The sequence below is a fragment of the Bufo bufo genome, chromosome 9 (assembly GCF_905171765.1).
Source record: "Bufo bufo chromosome 9, aBufBuf1.1, whole genome shotgun sequence".
Lineage (NCBI taxonomy): Eukaryota > Metazoa > Chordata > Amphibia > Anura > Bufonidae > Bufo > Bufo bufo.
In genome coordinates, this window is record NC_053397.1 from 174,164,618 (window position 1) to 174,184,028 (window position 19,411).

Genomic DNA, 19,411 nt, shown 5'->3' on the forward strand with positions numbered 1-19,411 from the left:
TACAAATACCATAGACAAAGCAAGGGTCAAGCCAGGAGTACGCGTAAATACCAAAAGGAGCTAGCAAGGTCGAGGTCACAAACAAAGCCGAGGTCAGAAGCCAAACGGTCACGTCAAGTACAAAAGGAGGTAGCGAGGTCGAGGTCACAAACAGAGCCAAGGTCAAAGCACACTCGAGATACACAATCCAAGAGAACGCTGGTGAGGGTAACAAAAGACCAATCATAGGCAACCTGTGGCAAGCAGGCTGCCTGTTTAAATAGCCCTGACTGGTGAGTCACATGACGTGGCCAGCATCACGTGACTCACGTTACACAGCCCAACACAGCTGAGCGCTAATTCATCATTATCGGTGCTCAGCTCCCCTGCTGCTCGTAGTCTAGGAGAACGCCGGCCGCTCTGAGGAGGTGTGCACGGCCGGGTCCTCCCCGCCCCCTGGTCCCCATGGAGACACTCCTGCACACAGATGGGATGTCGGCGGCGCTGCAAGGAGGAAGCGCGTCACCGGCTCCCCATTACACGTGTACTGTACTTTGCCCTTCTGTCGTTTTTACTCCTTGCCTTCTGCCCCGACCTTGGAATTGCTATTTGGAATATGCACATACTCAGCCTGCCCCGATCTTGGACTGTGTTCAGACTACGCCTTTTTCCTGATTCCTTGGTGCTGCCCATGGGTCAGCTGTCAACTAAACCAGGACTACTCTAGGAGGTAGCAGCCTGGTTGCTTCCCTACGGTGAAGTCCAGATCCCTGTGTAGTGGTTAAAGGGTGAATACCAGGGAACTGCAAGGACAACGCCATTAGGTTTAGACCAAAGTCAAACTGGCAAGTTGGCGCACTGGGTCCACACTCATTGTCTGGTACACTCTGTAAGTGAATAAAACATAATTACCAAACTTTCACTATTGATCTACATTAAAATTCACTAGTACTGTAGATGAATATTTTTCAGTTTTAGGAGAAAAAAGCTTACATCATTTCTTCAGCTTAACACCAGTTTTGCTGCATTCTGCTTAAGGTATTTCAGTAAATGGAGAACTTATTGGAAAAGAGAAAGCAGGCAACAATGCGAGATCAAATCAAACCTATTTCGGAAGACTTGGGATTATAAATAGAGATAAGAAGATAAGAATTGAGGTGACCACTGACAAAATCACAGTCTTGAACCATAAAAACAAGAAAACGCTTGCATGGCAGAAAAAAGGCTCTATAAGCAAGGAAGGGTAAGAAACTTTTTAATATCATTATTTATTTCAAGGCGCTATTAATTCCAGGGTGCTGTACAGAAATGGCTTTACATGGACCATATAAAATGAAAACAAGTACAATAAACATGAATAAACTGTTTGACGGGCGGGTACAGAGGGAGAGAGGACGCTACATGTGATGGCTTAAAATTAGAGATTATCATCTTCTTCAGATTCTATTTGAGACCAAGTTGGCTGAATCAACTGTTCAATTCAATTTGTGTCCAAATTTGTTAATTAACAGAATCCAAAGTGCTCTGATTGCGTTGAAAAGCTCTGTCTCTCCGTCTCTCTCTCATTGTAGGTTGTAGGCTTTCCCTTAGGTGTGTTTTACAGTTACTTTTTAAAGTTTGGATGTTGGGGGAGAGTCTGGGGTAGTGCATTCCAGGGTATGGATGATGCACGTGAGAAGTCGTGAAGAAGATTGTGTGAGGAGCAGACAAGAGGAGAGCAAAGGAAGGATCAGAGATTACATGTGTGGAGAGTAGGTCTGAAATGTAAAGTGTGGACAGTTTGTTGACTGCTCAAAGTGTAGAAACATCTCAAAGATTATCCAAAGAAATGAGAGGTGTCCAGGTCTAAATATGTCCTAGCAGAGGGTCTGAATACTTATGTCCATGCAAAATTTTAGTTTTTCCTTTTTAATAAATTAACAAAAAGTTTTCACTTTCTCATTATGTGGTATTGAGTGCAGATTGATGGGGAAATTATTTTTATATTAGCACAAGGCAGCAACATAACAAAATGGGAAAAAAAATAAAAGGTCTGAACATTTTTTGTGTGCACTATATTTGCATTGTACAGTGGTTACTACATGATAAACCATAGTATTACAAACTGGCCATTTACATTTAATATAATGTACTGTCCACGTCTGCCAATGCAGAAACTGCTGTTACTTAGGGCGAGTTCACATCACCATTATTTTTCCGTTCTTCTGATCCATCAGAGGAACAGAAAAATAAAGAGAAAAAAGTATCCTGTAAAAAAAAAAAAAGCATACTGTGCATCCGTTATGCACATTTGGCATCCGTTTGAGCCATTTTTCTTTGAATGCAGAATGGAAAAATAACGGTGATGTGAACTCTCCCTACGGCCTCATGTACACGGCTGTTCCGTGCTTTGGGGACCGCAACGTCTGTGCGGTGACTAGGACGAATTGAGACCCATTCAACTTAAATGGGTCCATGATCCGTCCGCACCGCAAAAAAATTTAACATGTTCTATTTTTTGCTGTGCGGAGGCACGGACAGAAACACCACGGAAGCACACCGTAGGGATTGTGATGTGGGGAGCACACGGCCGGTGCCCGCATATTGCGGACCCGCTGTTTGCGGGCCGCAATACGGCCATGGCCGCGTGCATGAGGCCTAACATAAAAGTGGGAATTCCCAAGAAGGTGACTCCTCCCTTATGACTTTCCCAGGCACTAATAGAATATATAAAATTGGAGATTTTCCTAGCTGCTTGTGCAGGAAAATATAGATTTTATTAAAGACAGGAGACGAACATTATATGCTATACTTCTTTACTGGACTCCAATCAACAGCAATAAAGATAAGAAAAAAATGTAAAGAAACATTCAGTGAGATACACTGGCAGTCAATCACAACACAGCATAGGATATATAAGCTCCTGTAATGTGCCAATCCTCCTCTTTCTTTGATGTAAACGAACAGAAATAACAAACTCCCATGTCTTTCCTGAACGAAAAACTGGAAATCATCCAAAATTCAATGAGCCATGTCGAGGGAAGAGATCGACTGAAGAGATCATGGAAGTATGAGGTTTAGGTCGAAAGTAGAATGTTTTAAATGTGGATTCTGAATGTCAGATAGAGAGGCACCAGCCTGCCTAATCTTTGTAGACGAGGCACCCCGAACGGTATGAGCCCCGAATACGGAGGTATCGATACCTGCTAATTGCATAGACTGCCTAATCCATCTGGCTAGAGTTGGGGATGAAACCAGAAGGTGAGGTTTACAAAACAATATTAATAATTAGGAATGAGCTGGTTGCCTAAGAGATTCAGTCTTACATTCGTAGACCTTAAGACAACGAACAATACACAAATGTTCTTGTTGAGGAAAGGCGGGGTAAAAAACTGAGGGAAAATTGGTCTTAGTATGCCGGGAAATGGAGAAGGATACGCCTTGTGGGGAAAATTGTCTCTGGGATATGTCTAAGGCTCTGACATCGGAGACTCTTTTGAAAGAGAGGAAGCATAGAAGAGTAGCCAATTTAACCTCTTAAGGACATAGGGCGTACAGGTATGCCCTTGTGCCCTGGTATTTAAGGACACAGGGCGTACATGTACGCCCTGTGTATTTTCGATCACTGCCGTGCGGCTGGCAGTGATCGGAGCCCGGTGCCTGCTCAAATCATTGAGCAGGCACCTAGGCTAAATGCGCGGGGGGGTCCCGTGACCCCCCCATGTCGGCGATCGCGGCAAACCGCAGGTCAATTCAGACCTGCGGTTTGCTGCGATTTCTGAAGTTTCTGGTCCCCGCGGTCCCTGACCGCGGGGATCAGAAACTTTGTATGCCTAAAAAAAAAGTTTTATTCACCCCCCCCTGCACCCCCGAATGATTTTTATGGTGGCGGGAGGTGCAGGGGGAGGGTTGCGGGCGGTGTGGGCGGTGCGGGAGGCGGGCGGTGCGGCAGGCGGGATCGCGATCCCCCGCCCGCCTCCCCTTGTATAATCGTTGGTGTCTAGTGGGGATACCAGGGTGCCAGCACATTGCTGGCACCCTGGTATAAACGGCTGACATCTGCGATGCGATGTCAGCCGTTTAACCCTTTCCATACAGCGGTCCGTACGGACCGCTGTATGGAAAAGGTTAACAGCGCAGGGAGCTCCCTCCCTCTCCCATCGGGGGGCTGCTGTGCCTTTGCAGCCCCCCGATGGGGAGGGAGAGAGCCCCCAGAGAGCCCCCTGAGAGATCCCCTCCTTACCCTTCCCCGTCTGCGAAGTTCTGAGCAGTAGTGAGCAGACGGGGAAGGTTCCCATGCAACAGGACGCCTCTCAGGCGTCCTGCTGTCCATGGTGCTGAACAGATCTGTGCTGAAAGGCATAGATCTGTTCAGTGTAAGTAAAATACAGTACAGAACAATATATATTGTACTGTACTGTATTATACAGACATCAGACCCACTGGATCTTCAAGAACCAAGTGGGTCTGGGTCAAAAAAAAGTGAATAAAAGTGAAAAAAAAGTAAAAATCAAAAAACACATTTATCACTGATAAAAAATGAAAAAAATAAAATTCCCTACACATGTTTGGTATCGCCGCGTCCGTAACGACCTGATCTATAAAACGGTCATGTTACTTTACCCGAACGGTGAACACCATAAAAATAAAAAACTATGATGAAATTGAAATTTTGCCCACCTTACTTCCCAAAAAAGGTAATAAAAGTGATCAAAAAAGTCGCATGTACGCCAAAATTGTAACAATCAAACCGTCATCTCATCCCGCAAAAATCATACCCTACCCAAGATAATCGCCCAAAAACTGAAAAAACTATGGCTCTTAGACTATGGAAACACTAAAACATGATTTTTTTTTTTCAAAAATGAAATCATTGTGTAAAACTTACATAAATAAAAAAAAAGTATACATATTAGGTATCGCCGCGTCCGTATCGCCCGGCTCTATAAAAATATCACATGATCTAACCCCTCAGATGACCACCGTAAAAAAATAAAAATAAAACGGTGTAAAAAAAGCCATTTTTTGTCATCTTACGTCACAAAAAGTGTAATAGCAAGCAATCAAAAAGTCATATGCACCCCAAAATAGATGCCAATCAAACCGTCATCTCATCCCGCAAAAAATGAGACCCTACTTAAGATAATCGCCCAAAAACTGAAAAAACTATGGCTCTTAGACTATGGAGACACTAAAACATTTTTTTGGTTTTAAAAATGAAATCATTGTGTAAAACTTACATAAATAAAAAAAATTGTATACATATTAGGTATCGCCGCGTCCGTGACAACCTGCTCTATAAAATTACCACATGATCTAACCTGTCAGATGAATGTTGTAAATAACAAAAAAAAAACGGTGCCAAAAAAGCTATTTCTTGTTACCTTGCCGCACAAAAAGTGTAATATAGAGCAACCAAAAATCATATGTACCCTAAACTAGTACCAACAAAACTGCCACCCTATCCCGTAGTTTCTAAAATGGGGTCACTTTTTTGGAGTTTCTACTCTAGGGGTGCATCAGGGGGGCTTCAAATGGGACATGGTGTCAAAAAAACCAGTCCAGCAAAATATGCCTTCCAAAAACCATATGGTGTTCCTTTCCTTCTGCGCCCTGCCGTGTGCCCGTACAGCGGTTTACGACCACATATGGGGTGTTTCTGTAAACTACAGAATTAGGGTCATAAATAATGAGTTTTGTTTGGCTGTTAACCCTTGCTTTGTAACTGGAAAAAAAATATTAAAATGGAAAATCTGCCAAAAAAGTGAAATTTTGAAATTGTATCTCTATTTTCCATTAAATCTTGTGCAACACCTAAAGGGTTAACAAAGTTTGTAAAATCAGTTTTGAATACCTTGAGGGGTGTAGTTTCTTAGATGGGGTCACTTTTATGGAGTTTATAATCTAGGGGTGCATCAGGGGGGCTTCAAATGGGACATGGTGCCAAAAAAACAGTCCAGCAAAATCAGCCCTCCAAAAACCAAACGGCGCACCTTTCACTCTACGCCCCGCTGTGTGCCCGTACAGTAGTTTACGACCACATATGGGGTGTTTCTGTAAACAGCAGAGTCAGGGCAATAAAGATACAGTCTTGTTTGGCTGTTAACCCTTGCTTTGTTAGTGGAAAAAATGGGTTAAAATGGAAAATTAGGCAAAAAAATGAAATTCTCAAATTTCATCGCCATTTGCCAATAACTCTTGTGCAACACCTAAAGGGTTAACGACGTATGTAAAATCAGTTTTGAATACCTTGAGGGGTGTAGTTTCTTAGATGGGGTCACTTTTAGGGAGTTTCTCCTCTAGGGGTGCATCAGGGGGCTTCAAATGGGACATGGTGTAAATAAACCAGTCCATAAAAATCAGCCTTCCAAAAACCATATGGCGCACCTTTCACTCTACGCCCCGCTGTGTGGCCGTACAGTAGTTTACGGCCACATATTGGGTGTTTCTGTAAATGGCAGAGTCAGGGCAATAAAGATACAGTCTTGTTTGGCTGTTAACCCTTGGTTTGTTAGTGGAAAAAATGGGTTAAAATGAAAAATTAGACAAAAAAATGAAATTCTCAAATTTCCTCCCTATTTGCCAATAACTCTTGTGCAACACCTAAAGGGTTAACAACGTATGCAAAATCAGTTTTGAATACCTTGAGGGGTGTAGTTTCTTAGATGGGGTCATTTTTGGGTGGTTTCTATAATGTAAGCCTCGCAAAGTGACTTGAGACCTGAACTGGTCCCTAGAAATTGAGTTTTTGTAAATTTCGGAAAAATTTCAAGATTTGCTTCTAAACTTCTAAGCCTTATAACATCCCCAAAAAATAAAATATCATTCCCAAAACAATTCAAACATGAAGTAGACATATGGGGAATGTAAAGTCATCACAATTTTTGGGGGTATTACTATGTATTACAGAAGTAGAGAAACTGATACTTTGAAATTTGCTAAAAAAAATTTTTGACTCCATTTTACCAGTGTCATGAAGTACAATATGTGACGAAAAAACAATCTCAGAACGGCCTGGATAAGTCAAACCGTTTTAAAGTTATCAGCACTTAAAGGGACTCTGGTCAGATTTTCAAAAAATGGCCTGGTCCTAAGGTGTAAAAAGGCTGTGTCCTTAAGGGGTTAAAAGAAAGGAGCTTTAACGATAGGAGATCATTATCTCCCCAGGAGACAAAAAGATTAAGTACCAAAGTAACATCCCAGGTAGAATGATACTTGGGTAAAGAAAGTCTGCGGAATGTCATACCTTTCATTAACTTACAGATAAGGGGGTGTTTACCTATTGACATATTCTGGAGCGGAGCGTGATAAAAGGAAATCGCTGAACGATAAATGTTAATCATCGGATAGGCTTTCCCAGCATCAAAAGATGCTGATAGGTAATTCAGGACCTGTACCATAGGTGCGTGAACGGAATCCACATTCCGCTGTAAGCACCAATCAGCCCAAAGTCTCCAGGCTGATCTGTAAGCAGACCTGGTACCCAGGGCCCAAGCATCTGAGAGGATATCCTGAGCTGAGTGGGAAAGTCCGATATCAAACTCTGCTGACCGGAGATGAGCCATGCTACTAGATGAAGTAGGTCTGGCAAGACTAAGGGATGAGGATTCCCAGAAGGGTCCAGGAGAATGGAATGATGATTTGCCAATAAGCGTGGAAAGTCTATGGTCATCCACAGAAGTTGAGGAAACCAAGACTGAGTGGGCCAGAACGGAGTTATCAAGACTATCGTCGATTTCGGGGTTCTGGTGAACAACAGTACTCTCGGAATGAGAGCAAAGGGGGGAAACGCATATAGAGTTCCCGAAGGCCAGAGGTGGAGGAGGGCATCTGTGCCCAACGACTCTGAGTCGGGACGCCAGCTGAAGAATTTGGGAAGCTGACGGTTTATTCATGATGCGAAAAGGTCTATTTGGAGGGGGCCCCACAGTGAGTCGAGGAGTTGGAAAATCATAGGATCTAGACGCCAGTCACTGTGGTCTGTTGAGAAGCGGGAGTTCCAATCTGCAACTGAGTTGGAAAGGCCCGGAAGATATTCCGCCTTCAGTGTAATGTCTCTGTCGAGACAAAAGTGCCAGAATTCTTTCGCTATATTGGCCAGGATTTCTAATCTGGTGCCTCCCAGACGGTTCACATACTGTACTGCAGGGTTGTTGTCCATCCGCAAGAGAATGCAACAGTGCGATCTGTGTCTTAGTAAACTCTTGAGGGCGAAAAACCCTGCCAAGAGTTCCAGGCAATTGATGTGAAGTAGCACCTCTTCTTCGGACCATTTGCCACCAGTGGATAAGGAGCCGCACCGGGCACCCCTTCCCTGAGGTGACAGGTTTTCAAGCGTTGGAGAGCTCGATAATGTAGAGGAGCGGGGAAAATTGCTTGAATGGAGGAGGATAGCCGACCTACTATCCGAGCTAAAGTGCGAAGTGAGATCTGCTGTCTGTTCAAGACTGACCGAATCTCTCTTCGGATGGTTTTCAGTTTCCTGGGAGGGAGACTCAGAATGGCTGACTGAGTGTTGATGAGAAAACCCAGGAATTAATTCCCTCTCGGGCAGTAGAGAACAGATTTCTCGAGATTTACAGGGAGTGCAGAATTATTAGGCAAGTTATATTTTTGAGGATTAATTTTATTATTGAACAACAACCATGTTCTCAATGAACCCAAAAAACTCATTAATATTAAAGCTGAATATTTTTGTAAGTAGTTTTTAGTTTGTTTTTAGTTTTAGCTATTTTAGGGGGATATATGTGTGTGCAGGTGACTATTACTGTGCATAATTATTAGGCAACTTAACAAAAAACAAATATATACCCATTTCAATTATTGATTTTTACCAGTGAAACCAATATAACATCTCAACATTCACAAATATACATTTCTGACATTCAAAAACAAAACAAAAACAAATCAGTGACCAATATAGCCACCTTTCTTTGCAAGGACACTCAAAAGCCTGCCATCCATGGATTCTGTCAGTGTTTTGATCTGTTCACCATCAACATTGCGTGCAGCAGCAACCACAGCCTCCCAGACACTGTTCAGAGAGGTGTACTGTTTTCCCTCCTTGTAAATCTCACATTTGATGATGGACCACAGGTTCTCAATGGGGTTCAGATCAGGTGAACAAGGAGGCCATGTCATTAGATTTTCTTCTTTTATACCCTTTCTTGCCAGCCACGCTGTGGAGTACTTGGACGCGTGTAATGGAGCATTGTCCTGCATGAAAATCATGTTTTTCTTGAAGGATGCAGACTTCTTCCTGTACCACTGCTTGAAGAAGGTGTCTTCCAGAAACTGGCAGTAGGACTGGGAGTTGAGCTTGACTCCATCCTCAACCCGAAAAGGCCCCACAAGCTCATCTTTGATGATACCAGCCCAAACCAGTACTCCACCTCCACCTTGCTGGCGTCTGAGTTGGACTGGAGCTCTCTGCCCTTTACCAATCCAGCCACGGGCCCATCCATCTGGCCCATCAAGACTCACTCTCATTTCATCAGTCCATAAAACCTTAGAAAAATCAGTCTTGAGATATTTCTTGGCCCAGTCTTGACGTTTCAGCTTGTGTGTCTTGTTCAGTGGTGGTCGTCTTTCAGCCTTTCTTACCTTGGCCATGTCTCTGAGTATTGCACACCTTGTGCTTTTGGGCACTCCAGTGATGTTGCAGCTCTGAAATATGGCCAAACTGGTGGCAAGTGGCATCTTGGCAGCTGCACGCTTGACTTTTCTCAGTTCATGGGCAGTTATTTTGCGCCTTGGTTTTTCCACACGCTTCTTGCGACCCTGTTGACTATTTTGAATGAAACGCTTGATTGCTCGATGATCACGCTTCAGAAGCTTTGCAATTTTAAGAGTGCTGCATCCCTCTGCAAGATATCTCACTATTTTTGACTTTTCTGAGCCTGTCAAGTCCTTCTTTTGACCGATTTTGCCAAAGGAAAGGAAGTTGCCTAATAATTATGCACACCTAATATAGGGTGTTGATGTCATTAGACCACACCCCTTCTCATTACAGAGATGCACATCACCTAATATGCTTAATTGGTAGTAGGCTTTCGAGCCTATACAGCTTAGAGTAAGACAACATGCATAAAGAGGATGATGTGGTCAAAATACTCATTTGCCTAATAATTCTGCACGCAGTGTAGAAAGAATCTCAGATTGGTCAACAAGGTCCTGGTCCACTGAATGTGGAGATGTATGAGGGGCAGAGATTGGGCCATAATGAGTAAATCGTCTAAGTATATTATCAGACGAACACCTCGGGACCGCAGTAGAGATACTACTGGTTTTAATAGTTTGGTGAAACACCAAGGGGCGGAAAGACCGAAAGGCAACCTGGTAAACTGCCATTTCTGTCTTTCCCAAACAAATTGGAGGTATGGCTGGGACAGTGGATGCATAGGTATTGTGAGATAAGCATCCTTGAGACCTATTTTTGCCAGCCAATCGTGCGGTAACAAAAGGTCTCTCAGGAGATGAATTCCCTCCATTTGGAAGTGTTGGTAAAGCACGAAACTGTTGAGGAATCTCAAATTGATAACTGGTCTGTGACCGCCATCTCTCTTTTTCACTAGAAAGAGATTGCATACAAATCCTGGGGATTCTGAGGGTATTGGAATAATAGCACATTTGGAATAGAGTTCCTCTATTTCTAGTTGAACTTGTGTGCGTTCTAACTCTGAGAAAGTTATTGGATGAGGTGAGTGTGTTTGTATTGGTGGAAATAGGAATTCTATTTGATATCCTGAGGCCGTATTTAAGACCCTTGAGTCTGATGTAATCAGAGACCAAATGTGGGAAAAATGTTTTATCCTGCCCCCTAGGGGTATTTGTGAAAAATACTGTCTGGGGACACTCACCTGCCGAGGGTCTGGTTCTCGGAAAACCTCTATGGCCTCTCGCCCTCCAGGGTCGGCCTCTCCCGTGAAAAAAGGGCATTGGGTTGAAGGAGTGGGATGGAGCTGGATGTCTGTCCGCTCGGGGAAGGCCTCTTGGATATTGATTCTCGTGGGTCGGACGGCTGGGAAACTGGCCTCTTCTTTTCCCAGCCCTCCCAAAAACACGACCCTGGAAAACTTTTTTCATGGAGGATTGTGCTTTGTCAAGCGATGAAAACAATCCTACGTATCTGTTTAACGCCTTAATAAAGGAATCCCCAAAAAGGTAGCCATCTGATGGGGGTGTTACTGTTAGATGATGCCATATGGATAAGTTGGGGGTCCAACTTTATTAAAATACTACGTTTTCTTTCCATGCAAATGGAGTCGTTAATATTGCCAAATAAACACACCGCTCTTTGTGCCCAGCCTTTTAGAACTAGTAAATCTATAGGGATGAGCGCGAATATTCGAATAGCGAAATATTCGTACGAATATTACAACTTAAGATATATTCGTTATAACGAATATTCTTTTTTTTTTCCATCTGAACCGATTAGTCATATTAGTAATTTACTTTAATATCACTAAATTAGTGCTAGTAATTTACTATCACAAATTTTGTGATAGGAAAAATTACTACTATCACTAATGGGTTGGCTTGGTAGAATTGTCGAATATAGCGCTATATTCTCAATCTTCGTCTATTCGACCAAGCCAACCCAATAGCATATAGTAGCTTAAAGCCCTTATGCGACGCGATTCACGCGTATATTTAATTGCCGATTTATCGCATAACATAAACTATCTTACATGAAGAGGAAAATTATAAATCAGTAATGAGTCATTACTGATTTATAATTTTCCTTTTCATGTAAGATAGTTTATGTCATGCGATAAATCGGCAATTAAATATGTGAGTGAATCGCGTCGCATAAGGGCTGTATGCTATTGGGTTGGCTTGGTAGAATAGACGAAGATAGAGAATATAGCACTATATTCGCTATATTCGACAATTCTACCAAGCCAACCGTAAGTAACTGTTGGCTTGGTAGAATTGTTGAATGTCGAATATAGCGCTATATTCTCTATCTTCATCTATTCGACCAAGCCAACCCAATAGCATACAGCCCTTATGCGACGCGATTCACTCGCATATTTAATTGCCGATTTATCGCATGACATAAACTATCTTACATGAAGAGGAAAATTATAAATCAGTAATTGGAATCATTTAGAATACAATACGTTCGTTCGCGCGCACATAATAGCGAGCGACATAGAAAAGAATTTAACGAATATCACGAAATCTCGATAACTTCGTTTTTTAGAATATTACGAATATTCTAAAATACGAAGTTATAGCAATATAGCGAACATTCGTATAATACACATAGACATAGTGCCATAGCCAACCAATAGGAAAGTTGCCTTTATGCCTTATACAGTTAAAATAAAATCGCAATATGCGAATAATTAAATCGCATATTATTCACGATAAATAGAATAATGACGAATATTCGATTTCGACGAATATAAAACTAATATTCAATCGAATATTCGCGAAATCGAATATGGCACCTCCCGCTCATCACTATAAATCTATAGGGGCATCTGAAATTGTGGCTTCCTCTGTCAAATCTAGGATTTTTGTTAAGGGGCCTAGTAAATCCAAAAATCGATTTTGAATGGCCCTGAAGGAGTGGTTCACGCTTTTCTTGGGGTTTTTCCCCGATTTGGCTAAATACTTCACCAAAGTTGAATCTAAGTCAGGGGTGTTTGCCACTTTTGATTGCAAAGTGGGTCTAGTGCACTCTGCCCGCAATTTGCTATGGGCCGACTTATCCAGGGGTTTCCTTATCCAAAAATGTTGAAATTTAGCCACCTGGGCTTGGGGCACCCATTCCCCTGATCTGGGGTGTTTAATATCATTAGGATTGAAAAATGGGATTCCTGCGGCATCCAAAATGGCAGAATTCGCAGTATTTGAGCCTAAAAAATTTTCCTCATCGTAAATGTCTTCATATTCAGAATTCTCCTCCTTGTCAAAGGAGACAATTTCATCCGAGGAAGATTCGCTCGGAGATGTAATATATGTCTTGGGCTTGACTCGGGATGTCGAAACCTTTAGAGCCCGCTTAGTTTTTAACTCCTCAGGGGCGGAGGGTGTGGGATGTAAACTATTGACATCTGAATGTACGCTTTTTTGTAGCGTTAGAGTATGAACCTGATCCTCTTTAGTTTTAGACATTTTGGCTTGTTTCTTGGGCTGAGAATCGGTAATTATAAAGCAGTGTTTGTAAGAGCGTTTGCCTTGTCTGTGAAGGCCCTGCGCCGTATTAGAAGCGGAATCTTCCGCTGACAAAAAAATATCCGACGGAGTGGCCGGAATCGCTTGAGGTAAATTCGGAGTGGCGGAATGAGATATGGCTTGGGCCACAGATTTATTAATAACCTCGTGCATAGATGACATAGCAGAGTTTAATGCCGCGTGAACTGACTTTTGTATGGTTTGTTCCATCAGAGACTGGATTAAATTTTTGTCCAAAAATTTAAGACCCTGAGGGTCTGAGGCTGCTTCAGCATTCCCTTCAGCCATGAGGAATATATGAACAATTGTCAAGGAATAAAATAATTTCAATAATGTAACATATGACAAAATTCTATGTCCTGTGCTTGTGGTGTAGAGAGTGAGTGATTAGCTCCCTGCACCACAGCATAGCACAGCAGCTGGTGATAATGAGATGGTAACCTATGAGGTGATTAGGAGAGGCAGAATGCAGATACAATATGCCAAACCACTGTCTATATAAAGCTAACCCTTTATAAATGCTATCAGAAAGACATATATATATACTTTTGATGGAAACTGTGTATAAAAACTGTAACTGTTATATGAAAGGATACTTGTGGTAAATGGAGCAGAGAGTTGAAATTTTGCGGGAAAATCTCTTCAGTGCCAAGTCTGAGGTAGTGAGGGGATTGTGTGCAGAGAGGCACAGCTGATGACCAGCGTTAGCTGTCGATCTCACACAGCGGAGAGCAGCGTCTTCTCATGGGGGAGAAAATGCAGACTCGTCGGAGGGAGTGGATTAAGCCACCAGAGGACGGTACAGGGAAGTGGTAAAGTAAGATCCTAACACTAAGGGGAAGTGTATGAGAGTTGGGTGATAACCCAAAACAAGGACCACTTTACCACAGGAAATAGTGGGGTACCGTGGTAGTAGCTATATGTGGTAAATATCTATGAGGTGAATATAAAAAACAGTACAGTTAGCTGGAGTCAACAGCAAAGAAAGAGGAGGGTTGGCACATTACAGGAGCTTATATATCCTATGCTGTGTTGTGATTGGCTGCCAATGTACCTCACTGCATGTTTCTTTACATTTTTTTTATTTTTCTTATCTTTATTTAAACTTTGCTGTTGATTGGAGTCCAGTAAAGAAGTATAGCATATAATGGAGTCTCCTGCTTGTAATAAAATTAGGATTACAGTACAGCATTTTAAGGAGACATCCTCTTTATTGAACAAATTGGGGTATATAAAACACAGTATTAAAATACAACATGCTCTGTATTCTTGGACTGTATCAATGTTTAGTTTCAAAGTCTAGAAAGGGTCTCATGTATGAAATGTTTCAGGTTTAATCTGGTAATCAACAAGAAAGCAAATCTGACGTTATCATTTGGTGAAGGAGCAACATTTTTCATTATTTTGCATGAAGTTTGGAAAAATCATCCTGTTCCTATGAATTTCCTAGGCTTTTACACTGTAGATGACCATACATTTTCTAAAGAAGTACATGGACTTTTGGGTAAGCATTCTCAGTATATTGTGTTTTGCAATTTATTTTCAGAATAGGTCATCAATATCAGATCTGTGAGGGTCCGGCACCCGGCACCCTCACCGATCAGCTGGGTGAAGAGAAGGCACCAGCGCTGCCTTCTCTTCATTGTTTCCTTTCTCTCCGTCGAATCTGCAGAGGTGAGCCGGTGTAATTACATCTAAGCCGCCCCATTCACTTCTATGGGACGGCTTGCTCCTATACAAGTGTATAGGAACGAGCCGTTCCATAGAAATGAATGGGACGGCTTAGGTGTACAGTAATTACACCTTCTCACCGTTGTAGATGCGACGGAGAGCAAGTAAACAATGAAGAGAAGGCAGCGCTGGCAGCGATGTGTCGGACCCCCACAAATCTAATATTGACGACCTATGATGAGGATAGGTCATCAATAAAAAAAACTTGGACAAACCCCTTAATATTTCAATATTTTATGGTCTACCATTATGTCATCAGTGAGCAATATTTATAATCTGTGTTTTATTACAGATTTCATCATTTATCATATTTCATTGCAGCTTTATTGCATATTTTATTGTTTTTAAAGGACAATTTTTTCATGGTATTGATTATGAAATATCCAACCTTCAAAAAAATGAAAAGACAGGCAAACAAGTTGCAAGAATGAACGTGAAGAATAAGCAGCTGACCGTGACAAGGTAGTAAATGAATTTCAGTATGTCTTCTGACTCAATATCTAGGCAGCAAGTGTGAGGTTCCTGAAATAGTATAGCTATGGTTGTCTGTATTGACCAGTACTTACTCATTAAAATCTATCAGACCGCTCAGCTCATGTATGAAAAATCCAGATGAGGTATATTTCCAGGCTTATTAGGACAATGTATTTATTTAACCCCTTAATCAAGACCTCTGTAGATGTATGGGCGCTATAGCCGCCTGATTTCTGCTGTTTTAAATAGCAGACACCTGGAACGGACATTTAACCTCTCAGATGCCATGGTCAATTGTGGTGAAACCCCAGAAGTGTTGCAATCCCAGGGCTTGAATGGCTTCATCGTGCTGAGATCAAGGGATCCGTTCAGTTTAAGGAAGGGTCTGAGGCCTGCCACAAATATATTAAAGTATATACTGTATATATATATATGTATATATATAGTACAGACCAAAAGTTTGGACACACCTTCTCATTCAAAGAGTTTTCTTTATTTTCATGACTATGAAGGCATCAAAACTATGAATTAACACATGTGGAATTATATACATAACAAACAAGTGTGAAACAACTGAAAATATGTCATATTCTAGGTTCTTCAAAGTAGCCACCTTTTGCTTTGATTACTGCTTTGCACACTCTTGGCATTCTCTTGATGAGCTTCAAGAGGTAGTCCCCTGATATGGTCTTCCAACAGTCTTGAAGGAGTTCCCAGAGATGCTTAGCACTTGTTGGCCCTTTTGCCTTCACTCTGCGGTCCAACTCACCCCAAACCATCTCGATTGGGTTCAGGTCCGGTGACTGTAGAGGCCAGGTCATCTGGCGCAGCACCCCATCACTCTCCTTCATGGTCAAATAGCCCTTACTTTCAACGTTTTCCCAATTTTTCGGCTGACTGACTGACCTTCATTTCTTAAAGTAATGATGGCCACTCATTTTTCTTTATGGCCACTGCTTTTTTCTTGCCATAATACAAATTCTAACAGTCTATTCAGTAGGACTATCAGCTGTGTATCCACCTGACTTCTTCTCAACGCCACTGACGGTCCCAACCCCATTTATAAGGCAAGAAATCCCACTTATTAAACCTGACAGGGCACACCTGTGAAGTGAAAACCATTTCAGGGGACTACCTCTTGGAGCTCATCAAGAGAATGCCAAGAGTGTGCAAAGCAGTGATCAAAGCAAAAGGTGGCTACTTTGAAGAACCTAGAATATGACATATTTTCAGTTGTTTCACACTTGTTTGTTATGTATATAATTCCACATGTGTTAATTCATAGTTTTGATGCCTTCAGTGTGAATCTACAATTTTCATAGTCATAAAAATAAAGAAAACTCTTTGAATGATAAGGTGTGTCCAAACTTTTGGTCTGTACTGTATATATATATATATATATATATATATATATATTTTAATCACCCCCTCTTCTGCATATTAAAAATAAACAAAATAAAGATCATAGGAATTGCTGCATCCCAAAATGTCCAAACTACTAAAATATAAGCGTATTTGTCCAGTATCGTGAATGTCGTAACAGATAAAAAAATTGCTGTCACTTCACCTCTAAAAAAATTTAATAAAAAGTAATCAAAAATGCATATACACTCAAAAATAGTACCTTATTTTAATGTATTATTTTTTTTTTATAAATGGTGATTTTATTTCAGTGGTTACCTCGGGTGCCGGAATTTTCCTCTCCTTGATGGTCCCTCAGGTGACTAATGTCAGGAAATCAAGGAGATTGGCTGAGCGTGGAGGAATCTAACAGCCTCCTTGATTTCTCTTGATTTTGTGTTGATAGGGTTAATGACCAATTCCCTTTTCTCAGCTGTTGCTCAGTGGTCATCACTTCTACCCTTTATAGTCTCACCCCACCCTTCTGACCCCAGCTTCATTTGGGTTTGGTTGAGCTGGTGTGAGATCCTCTCTGGTGTTCCTGTTCTTCCATCTCTAAAGAAGTTAAGTGCCGCTTTTGTATGTATTTGTTATATTCCCTGCCTAAGACAGAGACTTCCATTCGTCCATCTGGGGAGGAACGGGTTGTCTCTGGTCCTATACTTATTACAGGGCCTTATAGGGAAACCAGGGCCTAGGTATCCTGCTTATGAATATTCCTACCTTCAAGGTCTATTCATATTGATAGGTAGTTAGAGCCCAGATTAGGGTTGTCTAGGAGGTGACCTGTTCCTTCCCTAGTTTCCAGGCCCAGTTACTGTTCCCCTTCCCTCCTGTGTTCAGTGTGGCGTTTCCCCCCCCACACTGATCGTAACAATTAGGCCTCCTGCACACGGCCCTGTGGCCGTGCTATGGCCCGGCCACAATGCACTAACACCGAACCTGGGGCAGCCGCAGCGGATTGCGGACGCATTCACTTTAATGGGTCCGCGATCCGCCCGTTCCACAAAAAGATAGGACATGTTCTATCTTTTTGCTGAACAGAAGCACGGGACGAAACCCCACGGAAGCACTCCGTAGTGCTTCTGTAGGGTTCCGTTCCATGCTTCCGTTCCGCATCTCTGGATTTGTGAACCCATTGAAGTGAATGGGTCCGCATCCATGATGCGGAATGCTCACGGAACAGCGCCTGTTTATTGCGGATCCGCAAATGCGGTCCGCAATATGGCAACGGGCAGCACACGTTCGTGTGCAGGAGGCCTTAATCAATAAAAAAAATACAGATTATCCTGCAAAAATGAGCCCTCATACAGCTCCGCAGATGTAAATAAATAAATTATAAAAATGTTATGGGCGTCAGAATATGGTGAAGCAAAGAAAAAAAAAATTTTTTTTTCAAAGTTTTTATTATTTTAAGTATTAACACAAGAAAAACTATATAAATGTGGTATCGCTATAATCATACTGATCCGTAGTATGAAGGTAACAGCTCCGTTTTACAGTGTAAAAACAAAACCTATAAAATTATGGCAGGATTGGATTTTTTTTCCAATTCCATCCCATTTGGAATTTTTTTCCAGCTTCAACTACGTTGTATACAATATAAAAATATAAACATGTTGCCCAAAAAAAAAAGACCTCATAATGCTAATGGCTTAGTTCTCATGGGTTAAAAAAATGGTCCGAAAAGGCTAATAGTCTTTTGGCACGTTTTTGTGCAAAGCAGGTCAATTTCCACACCTAAGGAAAAAAAAATAATGCAATGTGTACTTGAGATTTGTCTAGTCTCATACACTTTGCTGGTTTTTTGCAGTGTTTTTTTCCGCACAAAATCCACATGGAAAAAGCATGTGTAATCCGCACCATGTGCTGGCACCCTAATAAACTGAGTTATCGTATGTCAAGTGCCATGCATTACCCACTGCAATAGGCATAACAATGGATCCGTTTTTCCAGAGTGCTACTTTAAAAGAAAGTATACAAATAATATCTATTAATAATATTTATTATTATATTTTAGGAGTTCGGAAAAAGACTACAAATCGGACCCCAGGAAAGGCATTAAAACTCCCTGCTGGTTTGTGAATTCCAATGGAGAAGGACTAATCGATGGAACCCATACTGATTACATTGTACCTGATATCTTTAGCTTTGCCTACCAGGAATGATTGGGTTTAAAGGGGTTATCCCATGATTACTGTAAAAAATTAAAATCAGACATCATATAGTACATGACAACATCTTTCTAACAAAGCTAGAACCAGCCCTGTACCTCACATGGAACCAGAGATCTCCACATTCATTGCTCTGCTAGATTTATATCAAGTTGAATGCCGAAGGGGAGTGTCTTTTCTGCTGCAGCTCAGGGGGCGTGTCCATGGCCTCCCTATCACAGCTCAGGAGGCAGTTGACGGATGAAACTGAGCATGTGCGGCCTTCTCAGTGAGCAGGAGAAAGAAGTAAGTAAAATAACAAACAGCAGGTGGAGCTATACAGATACATTTTATTTAATAAATACAAAATCTTTAATTACATTCAATTACAAAAGAATTAAGATCCAGGTGCTGGTGTGTAAACTTTACAAAATTTTTCGTGGGACAACCCCTTTAAATGAAGAGAATATTGAAATCACAATTTTTTTAATAGATAAAAATAAGCA

The 19,411-nt window shown here is 41.6% G+C and overlaps 1 protein-coding gene across 3 annotated transcripts in view; it reads left to right on the forward strand.

Annotated features, from left to right (window-relative positions):
- The window catches only part of LOC120978607 (inter-alpha-trypsin inhibitor heavy chain H3-like), a 110,344-nt gene extending 91,286 nt beyond the window's left edge, over nt 1–19,058 (forward strand). For all 3 annotated transcript variants that reach the window (XM_040406852.1, XM_040406853.1, XM_040406854.1), the window contains 4 exons: nt 1,018–1,222; nt 14,478–14,650; nt 15,228–15,339; nt 18,773–19,058. In XM_040406852.1, the coding sequence (XP_040262786.1) occupies nt 1,018–1,222; nt 14,478–14,650; nt 15,228–15,339; nt 18,773–18,920 (638 nt within the window). In that variant the 3' untranslated portion in view covers nt 18,921–19,058. The remainder of the gene's footprint in view (nt 1–1,017; nt 1,223–14,477; nt 14,651–15,227; nt 15,340–18,772) is intronic.
- Nucleotides 19,059–19,411: the final 353 nt, after the last annotated feature.